This window comes from Pongo pygmaeus, chromosome 5 (assembly GCF_028885625.2).
Source record: "Pongo pygmaeus isolate AG05252 chromosome 5, NHGRI_mPonPyg2-v2.0_pri, whole genome shotgun sequence".
Lineage (NCBI taxonomy): Eukaryota > Metazoa > Chordata > Mammalia > Primates > Hominidae > Pongo > Pongo pygmaeus.
In genome coordinates, this window is record NC_072378.2 from 110,195,126 (window position 1) to 110,212,915 (window position 17,790).

The 17,790-nt window shown below is 40.4% G+C and overlaps 1 protein-coding gene across 3 annotated transcripts in view; it reads right to left on the bottom strand.

The window, feature by feature from the left end:
* Positions 1–204: 204 nt before the first annotated feature.
* METTL24 (methyltransferase like 24) overlaps positions 205–17,790 on the bottom strand; it is a 121,676-nt gene continuing 104,090 nt past the window's right edge. For 2 of the 3 annotated variants that reach the window (XM_054490471.2, XM_063666498.1), the window contains exon 5: positions 205–3,083. In XM_054490471.2, coding sequence (XP_054346446.2) covers positions 2,769–3,083 — 315 coding nt within the window. In that variant the 3' untranslated portion in view covers positions 205–2,768. The remainder of the gene's footprint in view (positions 3,084–17,790) is intronic. The other variant, XM_063666497.1, reaches the window with a different exon arrangement.

Here is a 17,790-nt window from a genome sequence, read left to right on the forward strand (position 1 = left end):
GTAATGCCCTAAATCTCCAGTTCCCCGAATTAAAAATCTTAATATGGGTGTGTTACATATTTAAAAGCTGATCAGACTGGACATTTAAGATGAATACACTTCCCACATTTTAATGTATTAAAATGTTTATATATTTCAGTATATAAAAATTTTATGAAAATAAATCTGTTATATAATCCAAACAAAACTAGGCTGAAGTTAGCTTTGCTTTGGAGATGACACCATATAAACTAACAGTATAAACCAATTAAGAGTGTGTGTGGACCATTCTGCACATTTGAAATACCTCTGTACATTGAAATGACTAAAGTGCCTTTTCAGATCACACTTACTCAAGCCAGTCCTCTCAACTCAACAACTTTTATTAGTGAACTATGAGTTTTAAAATAAAAAGCTCATGTGTATTTTTTTTTTTAATTTTCACAACTAACTCAGAAAGTCTTGTTCTCTTTTCAACTCAAGCTAGTGAGATCATCCAAGTCTAATATGGTTTGATTTCTCACTTGAGAAATGGCATTTTCAAACCACTTCAAGAAACAAAGAGCCAACCTGGGGGAATGTCTGAAGGTAGAAGGAAGTACAAAATTGGGAAAAGGGTTAAAGTCTAGTAATAATCAGTATTCTACTCTCTCCCCCCAATTTTGGAGCAATGTACATTTTATATTTGGAGCAATGTACAGTTTTATACTCAGGATATAAAAATGCCAAAAAATATATTTAATTGACAATAAGGTAATAATTTGGTTTTTATGCTATTTATTTGAAATAGATTTTAGAAAATTGTGCACGTGTTTAATTCTGTAAACAGTAATGAGAGAGAGCATTTGAACCACTGAGAACCTAAACTTTCCACTTAATTTTTAATGTAGAAAGGATTGGTGCTATTGAAAAACTGTCTAACTATCCTAGGAAAGTGAGATGATGGTCCTTAGGCCACAATCTTGTAAGTGATGCCAACGGGGAGTAAAGAAAAATGCACTTAACATTATTAACATTATAATGTATTTTTTTAAAAAAGATTTGACAGCATAGGCAAGTCTGTGGGTGGAAAATCATGTTTGAAGGCAGAAGAGGCAACAGAAAAGATACCCAGATTCTGCTCTGTGCTTAGTTTAATAGGAAGTGAAGGGGAATTAAGGTTGAGAATAAAAAGCATCTTGAGTTGAAGCTCTTTTTTTTTCTATGCACAAATAAACTTTATTCAGGTATAAAAAGCAAGTGCTTTTTCAAATATGTAAAATCTAAAAAGTGTAATACCCATTGTATTAGTCCATTCTCACACTGCTATGAAGATATACCTGAGACTGAGTAATTTATAGAAGAAAAAGATTTAATTGACTCACAGTTTGGCATGGCTGGGGAGGCCTCAGGAAACTTACAGTCATGGCGGAAGGGGAAGCAAACACATCCTTCTTCACATGGCAGCAGGAAGGAGAAGAATGAGAGCCAAGTGAGGGGGGACACCCCTTATAAAACCAACAGATCTCATGAGAACTTACTCAGTATCACGAGAATAGCATGGGGGAAACCACCCCCATGATTCAATTACCTCTCACCAGGTCTCTCCCACAACACGTGGGGATTATGGGAACTACAATTCAAGATGAGGTTTGGTTGGGGACATAGCCAAACCATATTACTCAGGGACTCATAACGAAGTGATCATTAAAGGCCTTACTTCAGTGAGGAGAGCATAGACTGAAGGAGCCAGATGGAAACCAGAATATGTGAGTCAAGAAAATGGTGAAACATGCCAGTAGGAAAATCTATCAATCTATCAGTCATCTATCTATCTATCTATCTATCTATCTATCTATCTATCTATCTACCTACCTGCCTACCTACCTACCTAGCTACAATGGTTAATTTTATGTGTCAACTTAACTGGACTAAAGGGTGTCCAGATCTTTAGTTAAACATTATTCTAGGTGTATCTGTGAGGATATTTCTAGATGAGATTAATATTTAAATCAGTAGACTGAATAAAGCAGATTCTTCACCTCAGTGTGAGTGGACTTCATTCAACCGGTTGAAGGCCTGAACAGAACCTAAGGCAGAGTAAGGAAGAATTAATTCTCTGTCTGACTGTCTTCAAGCTGGGACATGGTCTTGGTGAGGTCAAGACCTTCAGACTTGGTCTCGAACTGGAACTTACACCTTCGAGTTGAAGCTCTTGATAGTCTAGTCTCTTTAACTCAGTGACAGAATTTGGTGCATCCGAGTTCCCAGAAATAAGTATTGCTGTTTAGAAAGCCACAGCATGGCCTCAGCAAAGGCTGAGAAGGAATGACTGAAATCTACAAGGTTGTAAAGAATATCATTGACAAGGTAAATAAGAAAAACCTTGAAAAAGGAGAGTCAAATTCAAATTTAAAACCCTATTTTAAACAGTAGGAGAAGAACTTAAAAATCTCACCAACGTAGTAAAAATAGGAAATTTATATAATTTCATTTCAATGTTGGTGAATTCATAGATTATAGATACGTAGAGAAATTTAGGGAAAACTGAGATGAGTTGGGGATAATCTTCCAAGTTAAGGTGAAGGAAGAGTCTGGGCAAATGGGGTGACTGTGTTCATCCCTTTAACAAGTATTAACTGTGCCCCATCACATGCCAAGCACCAGGCTGCATGCACTGCAATAACATACTCCCTGCCTCAAGCAGGGCACAGGCTAGCAGGAGACTGGATGAGTAAACTCATGATTAGAATCATGGACATGCTCCATTCTGCAAATATTTTCTTGTGCTCTTGATGACATCCTGCATCCTATTTCCATCTTGTATTCACCCAACTCAGAGTATAACAGCTACTTGCATTGAAAATGTCTTTCTTCAAGAATAGCTGAGGTTTAGATAAATCTTTGTAACTGTGAAAAAGCCTGAAATCCTTTTGTTCTAACTCTTTGAGAAGGCTGTACCAGAACCGCACAACACTGCTGTCACTGCCACTGACCTCAAACCCAGGCCAGTGGAGATGGATCTCAAAGATGAGCTGTCCAATCTGCTCAAGAACATCTTCCAGAATAAGATTTTCCAAAACTTTCCATTCTGCACTTTCCAGATCTGCCTTGAGAATGTCAATCTGTAACAAAGCAATGAAATGAGATTAGCAGATTTAGTAAAACCATCTTGATATCAGGAGTTTCACATTATAACTACCTCTGAAGGAAACAGAATTTTTAAAATTCTAGAGCTGAGGGTGGTTTTCAAGTGGCCATTTATGACATGAATTTCTAACCCCATTCCATACTAAATGTTTTAGTTTTTTGTTCTTGTTTTTAAGAGATGGGGGTCTCGGTATGTTGCCTAGGCTGGTATAAAACTCCTGGTTCAAGCAATGCTCCTGCCTCCGCCTCCTGAGTAGCTGGGACTACAGGCGTGAGCCTGTTATGTTAATATATGTTAATATACAAATGATGAAATACCAGGCAAAAATCACAACAGACCCTCTTGCTTTCTGCCCAACGGGAATGGATATCTGAGAAGGAGAAGGTAGAGTGTGTGTATCACAGACCTCTGTGTACCCCACAAACTATGCCACCCCAGGAAACTCAGCCAAGTCCTGACAGAAGGTGTCTACAGAAAGGAAGTGACAAAGGGCCACTGCCTGCAGGGACTATCTTGCAGGCCTCATCTCCCCAACCCCAACTTCATCGAGACTGGACATCAAGGAAAAAGTTATTGAGTGTCTGAATATTGGAATATAAAAATTATTATTATTCTATGATTTCTTTACAATGTACATACCAGTATAGCATTCTTAAAAAAAAAAAAAAAAGCAGCAACACCATCCTCTGCTTATTTAATGAACACAAGTTCACATTCAAGTGAGACAGAATAGAGGAAGAAGAGGATTGGAATATCAATATTTTGCAATTAATCAAGTCATAAGAATCAGCTCCTTTTTGCTGCCTGTGCAAAAAATCCGTTAGAACACCAGAACCCTAAACACAATGAAAGTTCATTTTTACCAAGTAGTTATATGTGTCTGACATCATGCTAAGGGCTTCCCCTTGCAATATCCATTTAATCCTCTCAATAATGCTGTAAGGGTGATTCTGTGAGTATCCCTAATTAAAGTTCAGGAAACCAGACTCAGTGAGGAACCCATCCCCAGTCGCATGGCTAGAGAGGCAGTGGTGAACTCTGCACAGAGTCTGTCTACAGAGCCTGTGTTCTTAACCCCTACATAACATTGCCTCTTCCAATACACCCAAGAGAAAAAATGGGTAACTCAGAGTCCCAAAGAGGTTTGGAGTTTGGAAAATAAGGTGCTATGTGGAGAGCGAATATGGGTCAGTGAGTAAAGTATTATTATCAATATTGCCACTTTACATTTGCAGAGCACTTTTCAAGGGGGATAATTTTACCACATGGAGGAAAGCTGACAGCATTCAGACATAAACTGGAATAACGAGACTGGAGGAAATCATTGCAAAAGAGCAAAGGCTGTAGCCCCAAGAGGGGACAGCAGAACCTTAAGCAGCCCTTCAGGAAGCTGCTGACTGAAGTCATGAATATCCTGCCCCATGAAAGTGAAAATACCTTTGCTTGTTTAGAAAAACAGATAAACAACAAGACGTATGCTACCCATTCTTTCCCTTCTCATTGCATGTCTGTTTGATAAGTTTCTCATATGATGCTCAAATGTGAGGCTCCTTGTGCCACATCCAAACTATTCTGACATAGTTTGGATGTTTGTCCCCTCCAAATATTATCTTGAAATATGATTCCCAATGTTGGAAGTGGGGTCTGGTAAGAGGAGTTTTGGTCATAGGGGTGGATCCCTCATGAATGGTTTGGTGCTGTCCTCGAGATAGTGAGTGAGCTCTAGCTCTGAGTTCACGTAAGATCTGGCTGTTTAGAAAGAGTGTGGCACCTCTCTTATTCCCTCTCCTGCCATCTGACAGGCTTGTGCCTCTTCACCTTCCACCATGTTTGTAAGCTCCCTGAGGCCTCATCAGGAGCAGATGCCGGCACCATGCTTCCTATACAGCCTGTAGAACCATGAGCCAAGTAAGCCTCTTTGCTTTATAAATTACTCGGCCTTAGATATTTCTTTATAGCAACACAAGAACAGCCTAACACACATTCCTTGAGTGATTTCAGAGTTGAATGGAAAAGAAGATACACAGAATTTACATATAACAGCTACAAGAAAATGGGCTTTGTCCTGATGCCTGAGACTCTGTAGGACATGGTTTCACATTCTTGCCTTGGATTGTACCTCCTGGTCCACCAAGGAAAAAGTGATAGTAATACCCGAAGAATACCGAGTGCCTTAGGAAAGCCTGGGTGTCTGTAAACCAGCTTGTCCATTCAATAGTTCCAAACTCAAAGAGAAAAAGTTAAAACAAAACAAAACAAAACCTTTCTTCATGAGAGGAACTGAGCAAAGACAGGTTGCATGTGAATCACACCAGGCTAAAATAATTCTTGTGAATCAGACACAGTGAAATTTAGCCGGGTGCGGTGGCTCATGCCTGTAATCCCAGCAGGCAGATCACTTGAGCCCAGGAGTTCAAGACAACCTTGGACAACATAGTGAGACCTCATCTCTACAAAAAAATAAAAAATAAAAATAAATAAATAAAAATAAAACATTATTAATAAATTAATTCACTCATTTTTCCATCTCTCCTGACCTGGCATGTCCATGGCTTTGTTTAATCTTGGCAAATTTTAAACAGAATACTCCTGGATTAAGGGGAATTAAGCTGCCAAAGGAAATATTTAATCAAAACTTTATAAAATTTTCTAATTGGTACGGAAGGTATCCAAAACCCAAAACCAGCATTTGTTCTATCAATTCACATAGCCAAGAATGTCTTAGGTTCGTTTCAGATTCATGTTCACCATGGTTTTCTGTGAGTTTGCTTATGTTGAATGTGAGGAATACATCAAAGTATTAAAGAGACAGAGTAAAGTTCATCAGCTTTAAATTAACCTAAAAACTCTATTAGTGATGTATAAGGAATATATTTTGTATATTTATTCCAAATGTCTTAAAAATAAACTATCAATCAGAAGTTATGAGCAAATCAAAGGGAACCAAATTATTAGGCTAAATCGTAGTAAACATAGGCTTTCTTTGAAAATCCAATTTTCATTTATAAAATGCTAATCTATTCTAAAGAGCAAAAAGTATTTTCAAACACAACAACCCTCCCACCCTCTTTTGATTCCAGTGACTGAAAATCCCCCACTTCAATCAGAATTGTATAGGTTGATCTAAATCATGCAGCCCAGGGTGGTGCCCCCTGGGGAGCACATAAGCTCTTCTCTGCCTTCTGACCTGAGAGTGCAGGCAGCCAAAAGGCTGTGAATAAAACATGCTCTGTTCTTCCAGTGTGCTTTTTCTGTTTCTCACATTTTAAAACGTCCCATTACTGCAATGATTTTGCAAATGTGATTTCCATTATTACTGCATAATGCATCCAATATTATTGTTATTATAAAGCACTAAACATTGCTGAATAGGATATGCCACTTTTAAGATTCTAATATCACCTTTCAACAATTATGCCACTAAAAATCATACAAATGATTAGATGGGAATAATCAAGTGCCAATCCTAATACAGTTAGGATAAATCAGGTTTGTGGAGAAAAACAACTTAAGGTTAACTCCCAGAAAACTCTGGAATAAGTGAAGACATTCTTGGGTAGAAAGGTCTCAAAGAAAGAAGATGAAACAACTTAATTGGTATTATTTCCAGTGTATTAAAGGGTCCTCCTATAAAAAATTATCTCCTTTTCCTTTTACCTGAAATATCCAATCAATTGACTTTCACAAACTTTTGAAGAAATTAGAATTTTCATTTTTAACTGGATTAAGACCTGATGCCATCTGGCAGCTTCCTCATCATAGGCATAAGTTTATCCCTGTGATCATCCACCCAGAACTGCAGAGATTCAAGGAAAGGGGAGGAAGAGGCATGGGTGCTTGTATCCATTTCCAAGGGCTGCCGTAACAAAAGACCATGGATTGGGAGGTTTAAATAACAGAAGTGTATTGTCTCACAGTTGTGAAGACTAGAATTCCAAGATCAAGTGTCCCTCTGAGAGCCATAAGAGAGAATGTGTCCTGTGCCACTTGCCTGGCTTCCCGTGGCTTGCTAGCAATCTTCAGCATTCCTTGGCTCCTGCATTACCTGATCCCTGCCTTCATCTTCACATGGGTGTTCTCTCTGCGTGTCCAAATTTCCTCTTTTTATAAAGACATCAGTCAGATTGGAATAGGGACCGCCTTCCTGCAGTATGACCTCATTTTAACTAATTACATCTAGAACCACACTATTTCCAAATAAGATCACATTCTGAGGTACGAAGGTTTAGAATTTCAACATATTAATTTGGGGGAGACACAATTCAACCCATAACAGTGTTTGGGGTAGCTTTTGCAACAGGGCTTTTGCAGTGTGTTTAGAAGCCAATTCCCAGGGCCAATAGTTAGGAAAAGCGCCCTACTCCAGAGATCCGAGGGCCAGCAACCATCTTAGACAATTACGGTTATCACTCTGACTAATGGATAAGTCCTTACATCAGCCAACACTGACAGCTCTGACCTTGCCAAGTGCCAAACCCAAGGCAGGTCAACAAGTTTCTAAAGCCAGTTGAAACCACCATCGTGAAACCCCTCTACTTCATGCTTTGGTTCCTTCTCAGCCCCACGATCAGGCCCAGTAGGGGCACTTTGTCTTTGGCCCTCTCCCATTCCCTATATGGGAACTCATTCAGACTACTCAATATCCTCACATCTACAGTTTCTAATCTGAGCCTTTTCCCCTTTAAGAGGGCTCTCAAGCACAACACACAGATTCTATGACATGCCTGCTGGCCTGCAGAAGGCAAAAATGCAACACCTTTTAAGTAAAGCCCAGCTCTGCGAGTCGCAAACGTCACTTCCACTGCATTCCATTGGTCAAGGCAAATTGCAAGTCTAGCGCGCATTCAAGGGGAGGTGAAATAGACTCCAGCCCTTGAGAGGAGAAGTGGCATACCCAGAAAGGGGAAGAGAAATTATTCGTGGCTAAATTTGCAAACAATTAACCCTAGTAATTAAAAGCAATATTACTTTATATAAATCCATAAATCAACAACAGTAGTACAGTGGACTGGAACTTTTACTGGACACAAATAATACTCCAGAAAAAATGAATAATAAAGCTTTTATTCATCAGAATGTTTTTAAAGATGGAATATTAAGAAAACATGGCATCTGTTATTAGATTTGGTTTCACTTGACAGTTGACATAGAACCTGGGATATTCAATGGATTAAGATGACTAATAAAGAAAATAATAAATAGGACAATGAAAGTAAATATTTGTAAGTCTTAGTCAGATATTGTATTAGTCTGCTAGGTCTGTGTCTTAGTGTGTTTGCACCACTATAACAAAATACGTTAGACTAAGTAATTTATAAAGAACAAAAATGTATATCATACAGTTCTGAAGGCTGGGAAGTCCAAGTTCAAGGTTGGCAGATTTGGTGACTGGTGAGAACCTGTTCTTCAGAGATGGCATCACCTAAGTATCCTCACATGGCAGAAAGGATGGAAGGGGTGTAAACGGGCAAACTCCCTCCATCAAGCCCTTTTATAAGGGCACCTAATCTTATTCATGTGGGTAGAGCCCTCCTGACTCAAACACATCCTAAAGGCCACACCTCTTAATACTGCTTCATTGGGCCAGGTGCAGTGGCTCACGCCTGTAATCCCAGCACTTTGGGAGGCCGAGGCAGGTGGATCACTTGAGGCCAGGAGTTCGAGACAAGCCTGGCCAACATGGCGAAATCCCGTCTCTACTGAAAATACAAAAATTAGCCAGGTGAGGTGGTGCACTCCTGTAATCCCAGCTACTCAGGAGGCCAAGCCAGAAGAATTGCTTGGACCCGAGAGGCAGAGGTTGCAGTGAGCTGAGATGGCGCCACAATACTCCAGCCTGGGAGATAAAGCAAAACTCTTCCTTAAAAAACAAAGCAAAAAAAAAACTGCTGAATTGGGATTCAGTTTCAACATGAATTTTGGAGGAGACAAAAACATTTAAAGCAAAGCAGATCAGATGGTTTAAACAACAGATATTTGTTTTCTCCACCTTTGGAGGCTGGAAACCCAAGATCAAGGTGTCAGCAGGTTTGGTTTCTCCTAAGTCCTCCAGACTTGGCTTGCAGATGGCTGCCTTGCCCCTGTGTCCTCTCGTGGCCTTTCTGCATGCATTCCTGGTGTCTCCACTTTTTCTTACAAGGACACTAGTCCTGTTGGATTAGGGTCCCACCCTTATGACCTCATTTAACCTTAATCACCTCTTTAAAGGCTATATCTCTAAATACAGTCACACTGGGAGTTAGGGCTTTAATCTATGAATTTCTTCAACCCATAACAAATCTAAAACAGGTATTTTTGCTATGCTCTATTTAGAGGCAACCACCATCTCCATAAGCGTTTTTAGAATACATCGTTTTTACTATTATGGTAGCCTGTAGTGTCTCCTCTATAGTTAATGGCTAACTCTGGTTTTAGCTAGTAAAAGTGTGAGCCATCAAATTAATTGGAGGTGAGTTACAGAGACTGTAGTAGATATTATTTTCCAAAGATGTAACACCATTATCTCCCATCTAACATGCTTTTCTGCATGTGGCCTTGACACCCCCACCACTGAGACATGGGATCAACCTATGTGGTCACACAGGGCCCCAAGCCTAGAAAGGCTTCATGCTTGATTTAACGCTCTGCTGTCACTGTCTTAAAATTCTTCACTAGTTTTGAACAAGAGACCCCTCATTTTTATTTTGCACTGGGCCCCACAAATTATGTAGCCCATCCTCCAGAATTGTGATGAGCTGTGAATGACTGATTGACTAACACAGTCTAGTAGAAGTGATTCTAAGTGGCGTTCAAGCCTAGGCCGTAAAGGGTGATGCAGCTTCTACCTTACTCAAGGGTATATTCATTCTTGAAAACTTTGGCCGTCAGGAAAGGTGTCTGACTGACCTGAGGCTGTACTGCTATGAAAAAAATCCAAACTAGCCTTTGCAAAGAGACCAATAAAGAGGTCCTGAGTCAACAGGAATAGAGAGAGAGATGTCTGGCCAACCCCCAGCTGCTGCAAGCCCTCAACTGGCTTCAGCTGCATAAGAGACCCTGAGCCAGAAGCATCCAGTAAAGCCCTTCCCAAAACTCTGCCCCACATAAACTAGGAGAGAGCATCAAAGGATCAATTGTTGGGTTAAAAAACTAAGCTTGGGGGCTAATTCATTATGCAGCAATAGATATCTAGAACAGAGACTAAGTGCTATTCATGAAAATCTTTTGTTAAAAAGGTAAAAGTTACTTGTATTCTGTCAAGTACTATATATTCTAAAGCTGTGAGTTCTAGAAATTAATATGCATTTAACCAAAACATATTTTCTTATAAAAGCAATACATGGTCATTATTTAAAAATTAAAATCATAGACAAGCAAAAAAAGAAGTAAAATACCTATAATCCAGAATTTTAAAAGTTTACTTCTGAACTCCCAAACATTTTTTGTTGCTGTAAACACACACATACACATGCACACACAAACACACACAAAAACACACGAGCATAACTGAAACACACATTTTCTACAAAATTGAAATTATCCTATGTTTTCAAATCTGCTTTTTAACATAACAGACTATGAATATATTTCCATGTCAATAAATTTTCCTCTAAAATTTTCTCTCAGAGTCCCTCAGAGCTTTCAGAATCTGAAGGAGGTGACTGCAGGTCCCCAGGAGGGGTGAGGAAGATGGCAAGTGGGTGAAGGTCCAGACCTCAACTCAAGAGCAGCTCCCCTTTGATCTCCTTGACATATTTGGAATCCCTCACAAATTTTCATTTGGGAAAAGAGCTCTCCTGCTTAAAAAAAATATGAAAGCCTCTATCAATAACTTATTCTTAACAGCTTTTGTAATGATTTAATTTATTTAATCAGTCCTCCTTCTGATGGCCATTTGGATATTTTCCCAAATGGATGATGTTACAAACTGATGTGATCAACAAACTGGGCAACTAAGTTTGTGTGTGTGTTCTGTCATTTTGTAAAACAGAATTCTGAAAAGAAGTGTTGTAAATGAGTTCATATTTTAAGAATTGTTATTTATTTGGCCACATCGTCTAGTTATTTATGAATATTTTTTTAAATTGAATTATCAACCAGGTGTGGTTCACGCCTATAATCCCAGAACTTTGGGAGGCTGAGGCAGGTGGATCATTTGAGGCCTGGAGTTCGAGACCAGCCTGGGCAACATGGCAAAATGCTGTCTCTACTAAAAATACAAAAATTATCCGGGCATGGTGGCATGCACCTGTAATCCCAGCTACTTGGGAGGCTGAGACAGAAAAATCACTTGAACCCAGAAGGCAGAGGCTGCAGTGAGCCGAGATCATGCCACTGCACTCCAGCCTGGGTAGCAGAGCAAGACTATCTCAAAAAGAAATAAAATAAATACATAAAAATAAATAAATAAAAAATGGAATTATCATCAATTCCCTACCACCCCAACAAATCAACATTCATTCTCCATATTCTTTAGAGTTGGGGTCAATATTCAATCACAATTTTAAAATAATTACATCAATACAACTTCTTGCTTTTTAGTTTAATGGTGAAAAGTTGTTATTTAATGATAAAATATATCTAAGCTTTTATATATCAAGTTTACTTAAAGGAAGACATATCTGTACCTGCAAAACTAGAAGCTAAATGCATTAGAAAGAGGGTCTTGTTGTTGAAGAAAAATAGAATAAATTAATTTATTGTGAATGTGAACAAGAGGATTAAAAGTCTTTTAGAGAGCCTTAGACTTTAAACACACTAAATCAGTTTCAATTATCACTGTCAACTGGCAGAAATGTAATGGTACAAGATTTCTGCTATCACTAGGGAAGAAAGAGATGAGGTTTGCCCTACAGATTATGAGAAATATGAGGGGTCACTCTAAGCTAATGTAGGACCAATTCTGAACTAATAATAAAACAAAATAATTTTATGTAGTAATTAGCTCACAAAAATGACCTTTGCAGGGAACAACACTCTACAAATGAATTAAAAAGGAAAGGAGGAAAACATTTACAAGCAAAGGCTCTTTTTTTCTGGCCAGATGTGGAGCTTGATGAAATAATCCAACCTGAGGCTGCTGAGCAAGAATCTCCTGAGCTGGGTGAGGTGATAGAATACACAGCCTAGAAACCCAAGTCAGGGACAGATGATGAGTGAGCTGGTGACCAGCCAAGATGTCAGAAGTCAGCAGGATGATTCCTATGCAACAGCAAAGAACCAAGCAGGAACCAAGCAGCACAAACGTAGGCAGGACTGAGGTGGTAGCAAGGGACCTGACCGAGGGCAGAGTCAGGCAGAAGGGCAATGGCAGAACCACGGACAGCTCCTGGCAGCAGCTTTTCTGTCTTCATTTCTACCCTACTTCCCTGGGCAGCCGAAAACAAGTCTCTGAACTTAAGATCAGAATCCAATGCCTTAAAGTTACATTACCTCGTTAATTTATTTGCAAGTGTTCTAAAGTATTTTTGGAAGGAGATGGGACATAAAACTCAGACATCTATAAATGATTCCTAAATGAATAGATGTATAAACAAATAACCCAAGTAAACATCCAAATAAAATCTTCAGGAAGACATGTTCTTGGTGTTCAGTAGGAGAATCTTTGCCCTTAGATGGTGGGACTGGGTCAACCTCAGAGCATGCTGGAGCCAGTAATGTGACTTAGGCAAGAAAAGAAAAAAAAAAAAAAAAACAGTCCCAATGCAAAAAGCAAGCACTAATTTAGAGGGACACAAAAGAAACGCATTTGGTATATAGTTTTTGCTTGTGTTTTAAGCATATACTAGAATATAAGTGAGAAGAAACTAGGGATAAAAATAATGAAAGAACCAGCAGTGAGTGTGGTCAAGGGTTAGAAGCCAGAAATGAGAGGGGGTGAGAAAACATTAAGAAGTCTCGGGATGTGTGTGCACACACATGTGCATACACACACACACAACACACACGACTGAGGAATGCAGCTTTGAAAAAATATATACAGGAAATTATTTTTACCACTGAGCCTAGCCTCACCTCAGACTTTAGTATCACCTCTAATTAATCAATCTCCAAGTCTCAACTTTCCCTCCCTGGTCATACAAGATATGAGTCCCAGTGCTGCAGTTAACCCCAGCACGACTCATGCTAGACCTGTCAGAGTCACCTTCATGTCCTCCATTTCTGAACCCCATGCAGAGTTCTAGCGAAGGAGGTAGCATGATCACTCTTGTGTTGATCTTTTGATTTCCTTACCTGGGCTGTAAGTTCCTACAGGGCAGGAATCTAACTCCTCGTTGGGTATCAAGTTCCTATCAGAGGTCCTGGCTCACAGCAGGTACGATATCCTATCAGATAACGAGTCCCACCTATTCTGCCTCCATAACACCCTCCCCCTGGCCTTCCATCCTCCACTTCTGTGATCACCTTGCCTCAGACCTCACTGATGGAAAGAGAGGAGACAAGAGAGGTCAAGGGTTGGGAGTGAGGAATAACAGCAGTTATCAATTCCATTGTCCCACAGGGCACAAATGTTGTGTTCGGGTCTTGATTTTCAACTCTTTATGCACATGACACTTAGCCAAATGTAATTCTTTCCTATTCCTCAAAATGCCACTAAAACCTTTCTGCCCATTTCTCTATTCATGTCACTTCCTTCTTGTATGCCCGTTTCTCTATTCATGTCACTTCCTTTTTGTGGAACACCAGGAATTTCTGCTGGTCATCTCCCCCTCTGACAGCATACGGGGCACCACAACTGCCCTTCAAGTACAGGCTGCACAAATTTGTGTTGTTGGATTTATCTAAAACTCTTATCGCCATGATCTAAAGCAGGAGCAATAATCTGAGAAAGGATGATTTAACATAAATTCTGACAGGACTTGGAAATAGATACAAATTGGTTTTATCTTATGGAATATCTCATTAGCATTAAACTACAAGGCTCCCATCTCAAATATATTTTCTAGTTAAATGAGATCAACACTGAAATAAGGAAATGGATAATATCAATATGTAAGTCTCCAAATGGCATTCAGTTTTTTATTTTGTTGTGGGTGTGTACAAGGAAGTGAACTGTTCCTAAACTGGAATGTTTAGGAAAGCCACTGAGCTGCTGTCCTGTACAGTAGAAGCTCGCCACATGTGGCCATTTTAATTTTAATTAATTCATTAAAATTAAATCAAATTAAAATTACAGTTTCTCTGCCACATTTCAAGTGCTCAATAGCCACATATGGCTAGTGGCTACCATACTGGACGGTGCAGCCACAGGACATCTACATTACCACACAAAGTTCTACTGGACTGTGCCACTCAGAGGATCACACATAGCAGCATCACCGAGAGGGCTCGTAAAAACACAGTTTCTCACTCAGTAGATCTGAAGTGGAGCCTAAGTACTTGTGTTTCTACTAAGAGCCCAGCTGCTGGTGATGCTGCTGGTACAACGACCACACTTTGTGAATCACTGGCCTTGGCTGATAACACCAGGTGAGCTTTGCATGGTGTGTGTGCACAGCACTCAGCCTCAGCCCATGATCAGATGCAGAAAATATCCACATGCTGGTAATCTTTGGCCTTGGAAGGTATAGGATAGTTTTCTAACCAGCTGCTTTCTTAATTATGATATAACGAGGTTAGAATTTCCTAAACACATGCCAAGATTTCAGCGAGGCTTATAGTCTCTGGAACTGTGTGCAAAAATGTATGTCTGTGCACATAAGCACTTTTCTAAGAACAATGTGGTGGTTGGGGCCTTGACTCTCAGGCAGGTTGTTTAGCCCCTCGGTGATTCAGAGTAAAACAATAGGACCCATATCATCCATATCATTGGGCTGTGTTGAGGCTAAACAAGAAATGCATGTGAAGCACCATGCACAAAACCTAACACAGAGTAAGAGTGCCATCAGTGTTAGCTGTTGTTATTTTCACTCATTCTCCATAATCCAAAAAATATTAAGATGGTCTGATTTAAGTTACTATCAAAATGTGCCTTCTGTGAATAACAGCAGCTATATTTTGGGAGGTGTCTCAGAGGCAAAATTAAAATTTGGTACAGGAAATATACAGAAGTATCTCAAACATGATAGCCAAAAGCCATCTATATAAGTACATTAGCAGATGAAATTGAAAGCAGTTTCTTCAACTGCATTTACATCTGACAAGAGGCAAAAGAGGTATATATTCCTTATGCCTTATACTGGACCATATACCTGATAATTATTTATTTTTGAATACCTAGCCTCTAGCACACTATAGGCACTTGGCAGGTGCTCAAAAATATTTGACAGATGGATGGGTAGGTGGGTGGATGAATGGATGTATGGACAAACAGACTAGATGGAGAGGTAGATAGGTGGATGGGTGGATAGGTGGATGGTTAAATGGACCTCACAGGTTCTGGGTTATGGAAGATTAGAGCCAGTAGGGACTTTGTGAAAATATGATCCAACTCCTTATTTAACACATAAAACCAAATGATATACTCAAGATCACAAAGTAATTAATTAGTGACAGGGATTCCACATCCCAAACATCATTCCTCTGCTCTGAGTCTTAGATGCATTTACACACACACACACACACACACACACACACACAAAAGAAAAGAAAAAAAAACACAGCTTTGAGGCAAGTCTACAACTCTAAGTCTTCATTCTCCTTGGAAGTTAAGGGCTAGCTAGGTAAACTTAAAGACAGCCACAATATTTTAGAAAGAATCACAGTCCCTCTTTTCCCCCAATATCTTTTGAAAGTTAATATCCCTTGATAGGAACAGCTCCAGTCTACAGCTCCCCGCGTCAGCGACACAGAAGATGAATGATTTCTGCATTTCCAACTGAGCTACCGGGTTCATCTCACTGGGGACTGTCAGACAGCGGGTGCAGGACAGTGGGTGCAGCGCACTGACAGTGAGCCAAAGCAGGGTGAGGCATCGCCTCACACAGGAAGCGCAAGGGGTCAGGGAAATCCCTTTCCTAGCCAAGGAAAAGGGTGACAGACGGCACCTGGAAAATCGGGTCACTCCCACCCTAATACTGCGCTTTTCTGACGGTCTTAGCAAACAGCACACCAGGAGATTATATCCCACGCCTGGCTCGGAGGGTCCTATGCCCACAGAGCCTCGCTCATTGCTTGCACAGCAGTCTGAGATCGAACTGCAAGGTGGCAGAGAGGCTGGGGGAGGGGCGCCTGCCATTGCCGAGGCTTGAGTAGGTAAACAAAGCGGCCAGGAAGCTTGAACTGGGTGGAGCCCACCACAGCTCAAGGAGGCCTGCCCGCCTCTGTAGACTCCACCTCTGGGGCCAGGGCATAGCCAAACAAAAGGCAGCAGAAACCTCTGCAGACTTAAATGTCTCTGTCTGACAGCTTTGAAGACAGTAGTGGTTCTCCCAGCACACAGCTTGAGATCTGAGAACGGACAGACTGCCTCCTCAAGTGGGTCCCTGAACCCCAAGTAGCCTAACTGGGAGGCACCCCCCACTAGGGGCAGACTGACACCTCACACGGCTGGGTACTCCTCTGAGACAAAACTTCCAGAGGAAGATCAGGCAGCAACATTGGCTGTTCACCAATATTCACTGTTCGGCAGCCTCCACTGCTGATACCCAGGCAAACAGGGTCTGGAGTGGACCTCTGGCAAACTCCAACAGACCTGCAGCTGAGGGTCCTGATCTATTAGAAGGAAAACTAACAAACAGAAAGGACATCCACACCAAAACCCCATCTGTACGTCACCATCATCAAAGACCAAATGTAGATAAAAACCACAAAGATGGGGAAAAAACAGAGCAGAAAAACTGAAAATTCTAAAAATCAGAGTGCCTCTCCTCCTCCAAAGGAACGCAGCTCCTCACCAGCAATGGAACAAAGCTGGACAGAGAATGACTTTGATGAGCTGAGAGAAGAAGGCTTCAGACAATCAAACTTCTCCAAACTAAAGGAGGAAGTTCTAACCCACGGCAAAGAAGATAAAAACTTTGAAAAAAGATTAGACGAATGGCTAACTAGAATAACCAATGCAGAGAAGTCCTTAAAGGACCTGATGGAGCTGAAAACCATGGCACGAGAACTACGTGACGAATGCACAAGCTTCAGTAGCTGATTCGATCAACTGGAAGAAAGGTTATCAGTGATGGAAGATGAAATGAATGAAATGAAGCGAGAAGAGAAGTTTAGAGAAAAAAGAATAAACAGAAACGAACAAAGCCTCCAAGAAATACGGGACTATGTGAAAAGATCAAATCTATGTCTGATTGGTGTACCTGAAAATGACGGGGAGAATGGAACCAAGTTGGAAAACACTCTGCAGGATATTATCCAGGAGAACTTCCCCAACCTAGCAAGGCAGGCCAACATTCAAATTCAGGAAATACAGAGAATGCCAGAAAGAAACTCCTCAAGAAGAGCAACTCCAAGACACATAATCGTCGGATTCACCAAAGTTGAAATGAAGGAAAAAATGTTAAGGGCAGCAGAGAGAAAGATTGGATTACCCACAAAAGGGAAGCCCATCAGACTAACAGTGGATCTCTTGGCAGAAACTCTACAAGCCAGAAGAGAGTGGGGGCCAATAGTCAACATTCTTAAAGAAAAGAATTTTCAATCCAGAATTTCATATCCAGCCAAACCAAGCTTCATAAGTGAAGGAGAAATAAAATCCTTTACAGACAAGCAAATGCTGAGAGATTTTGTCACCACCAGGCCTGCCCTACAAGAGCTCC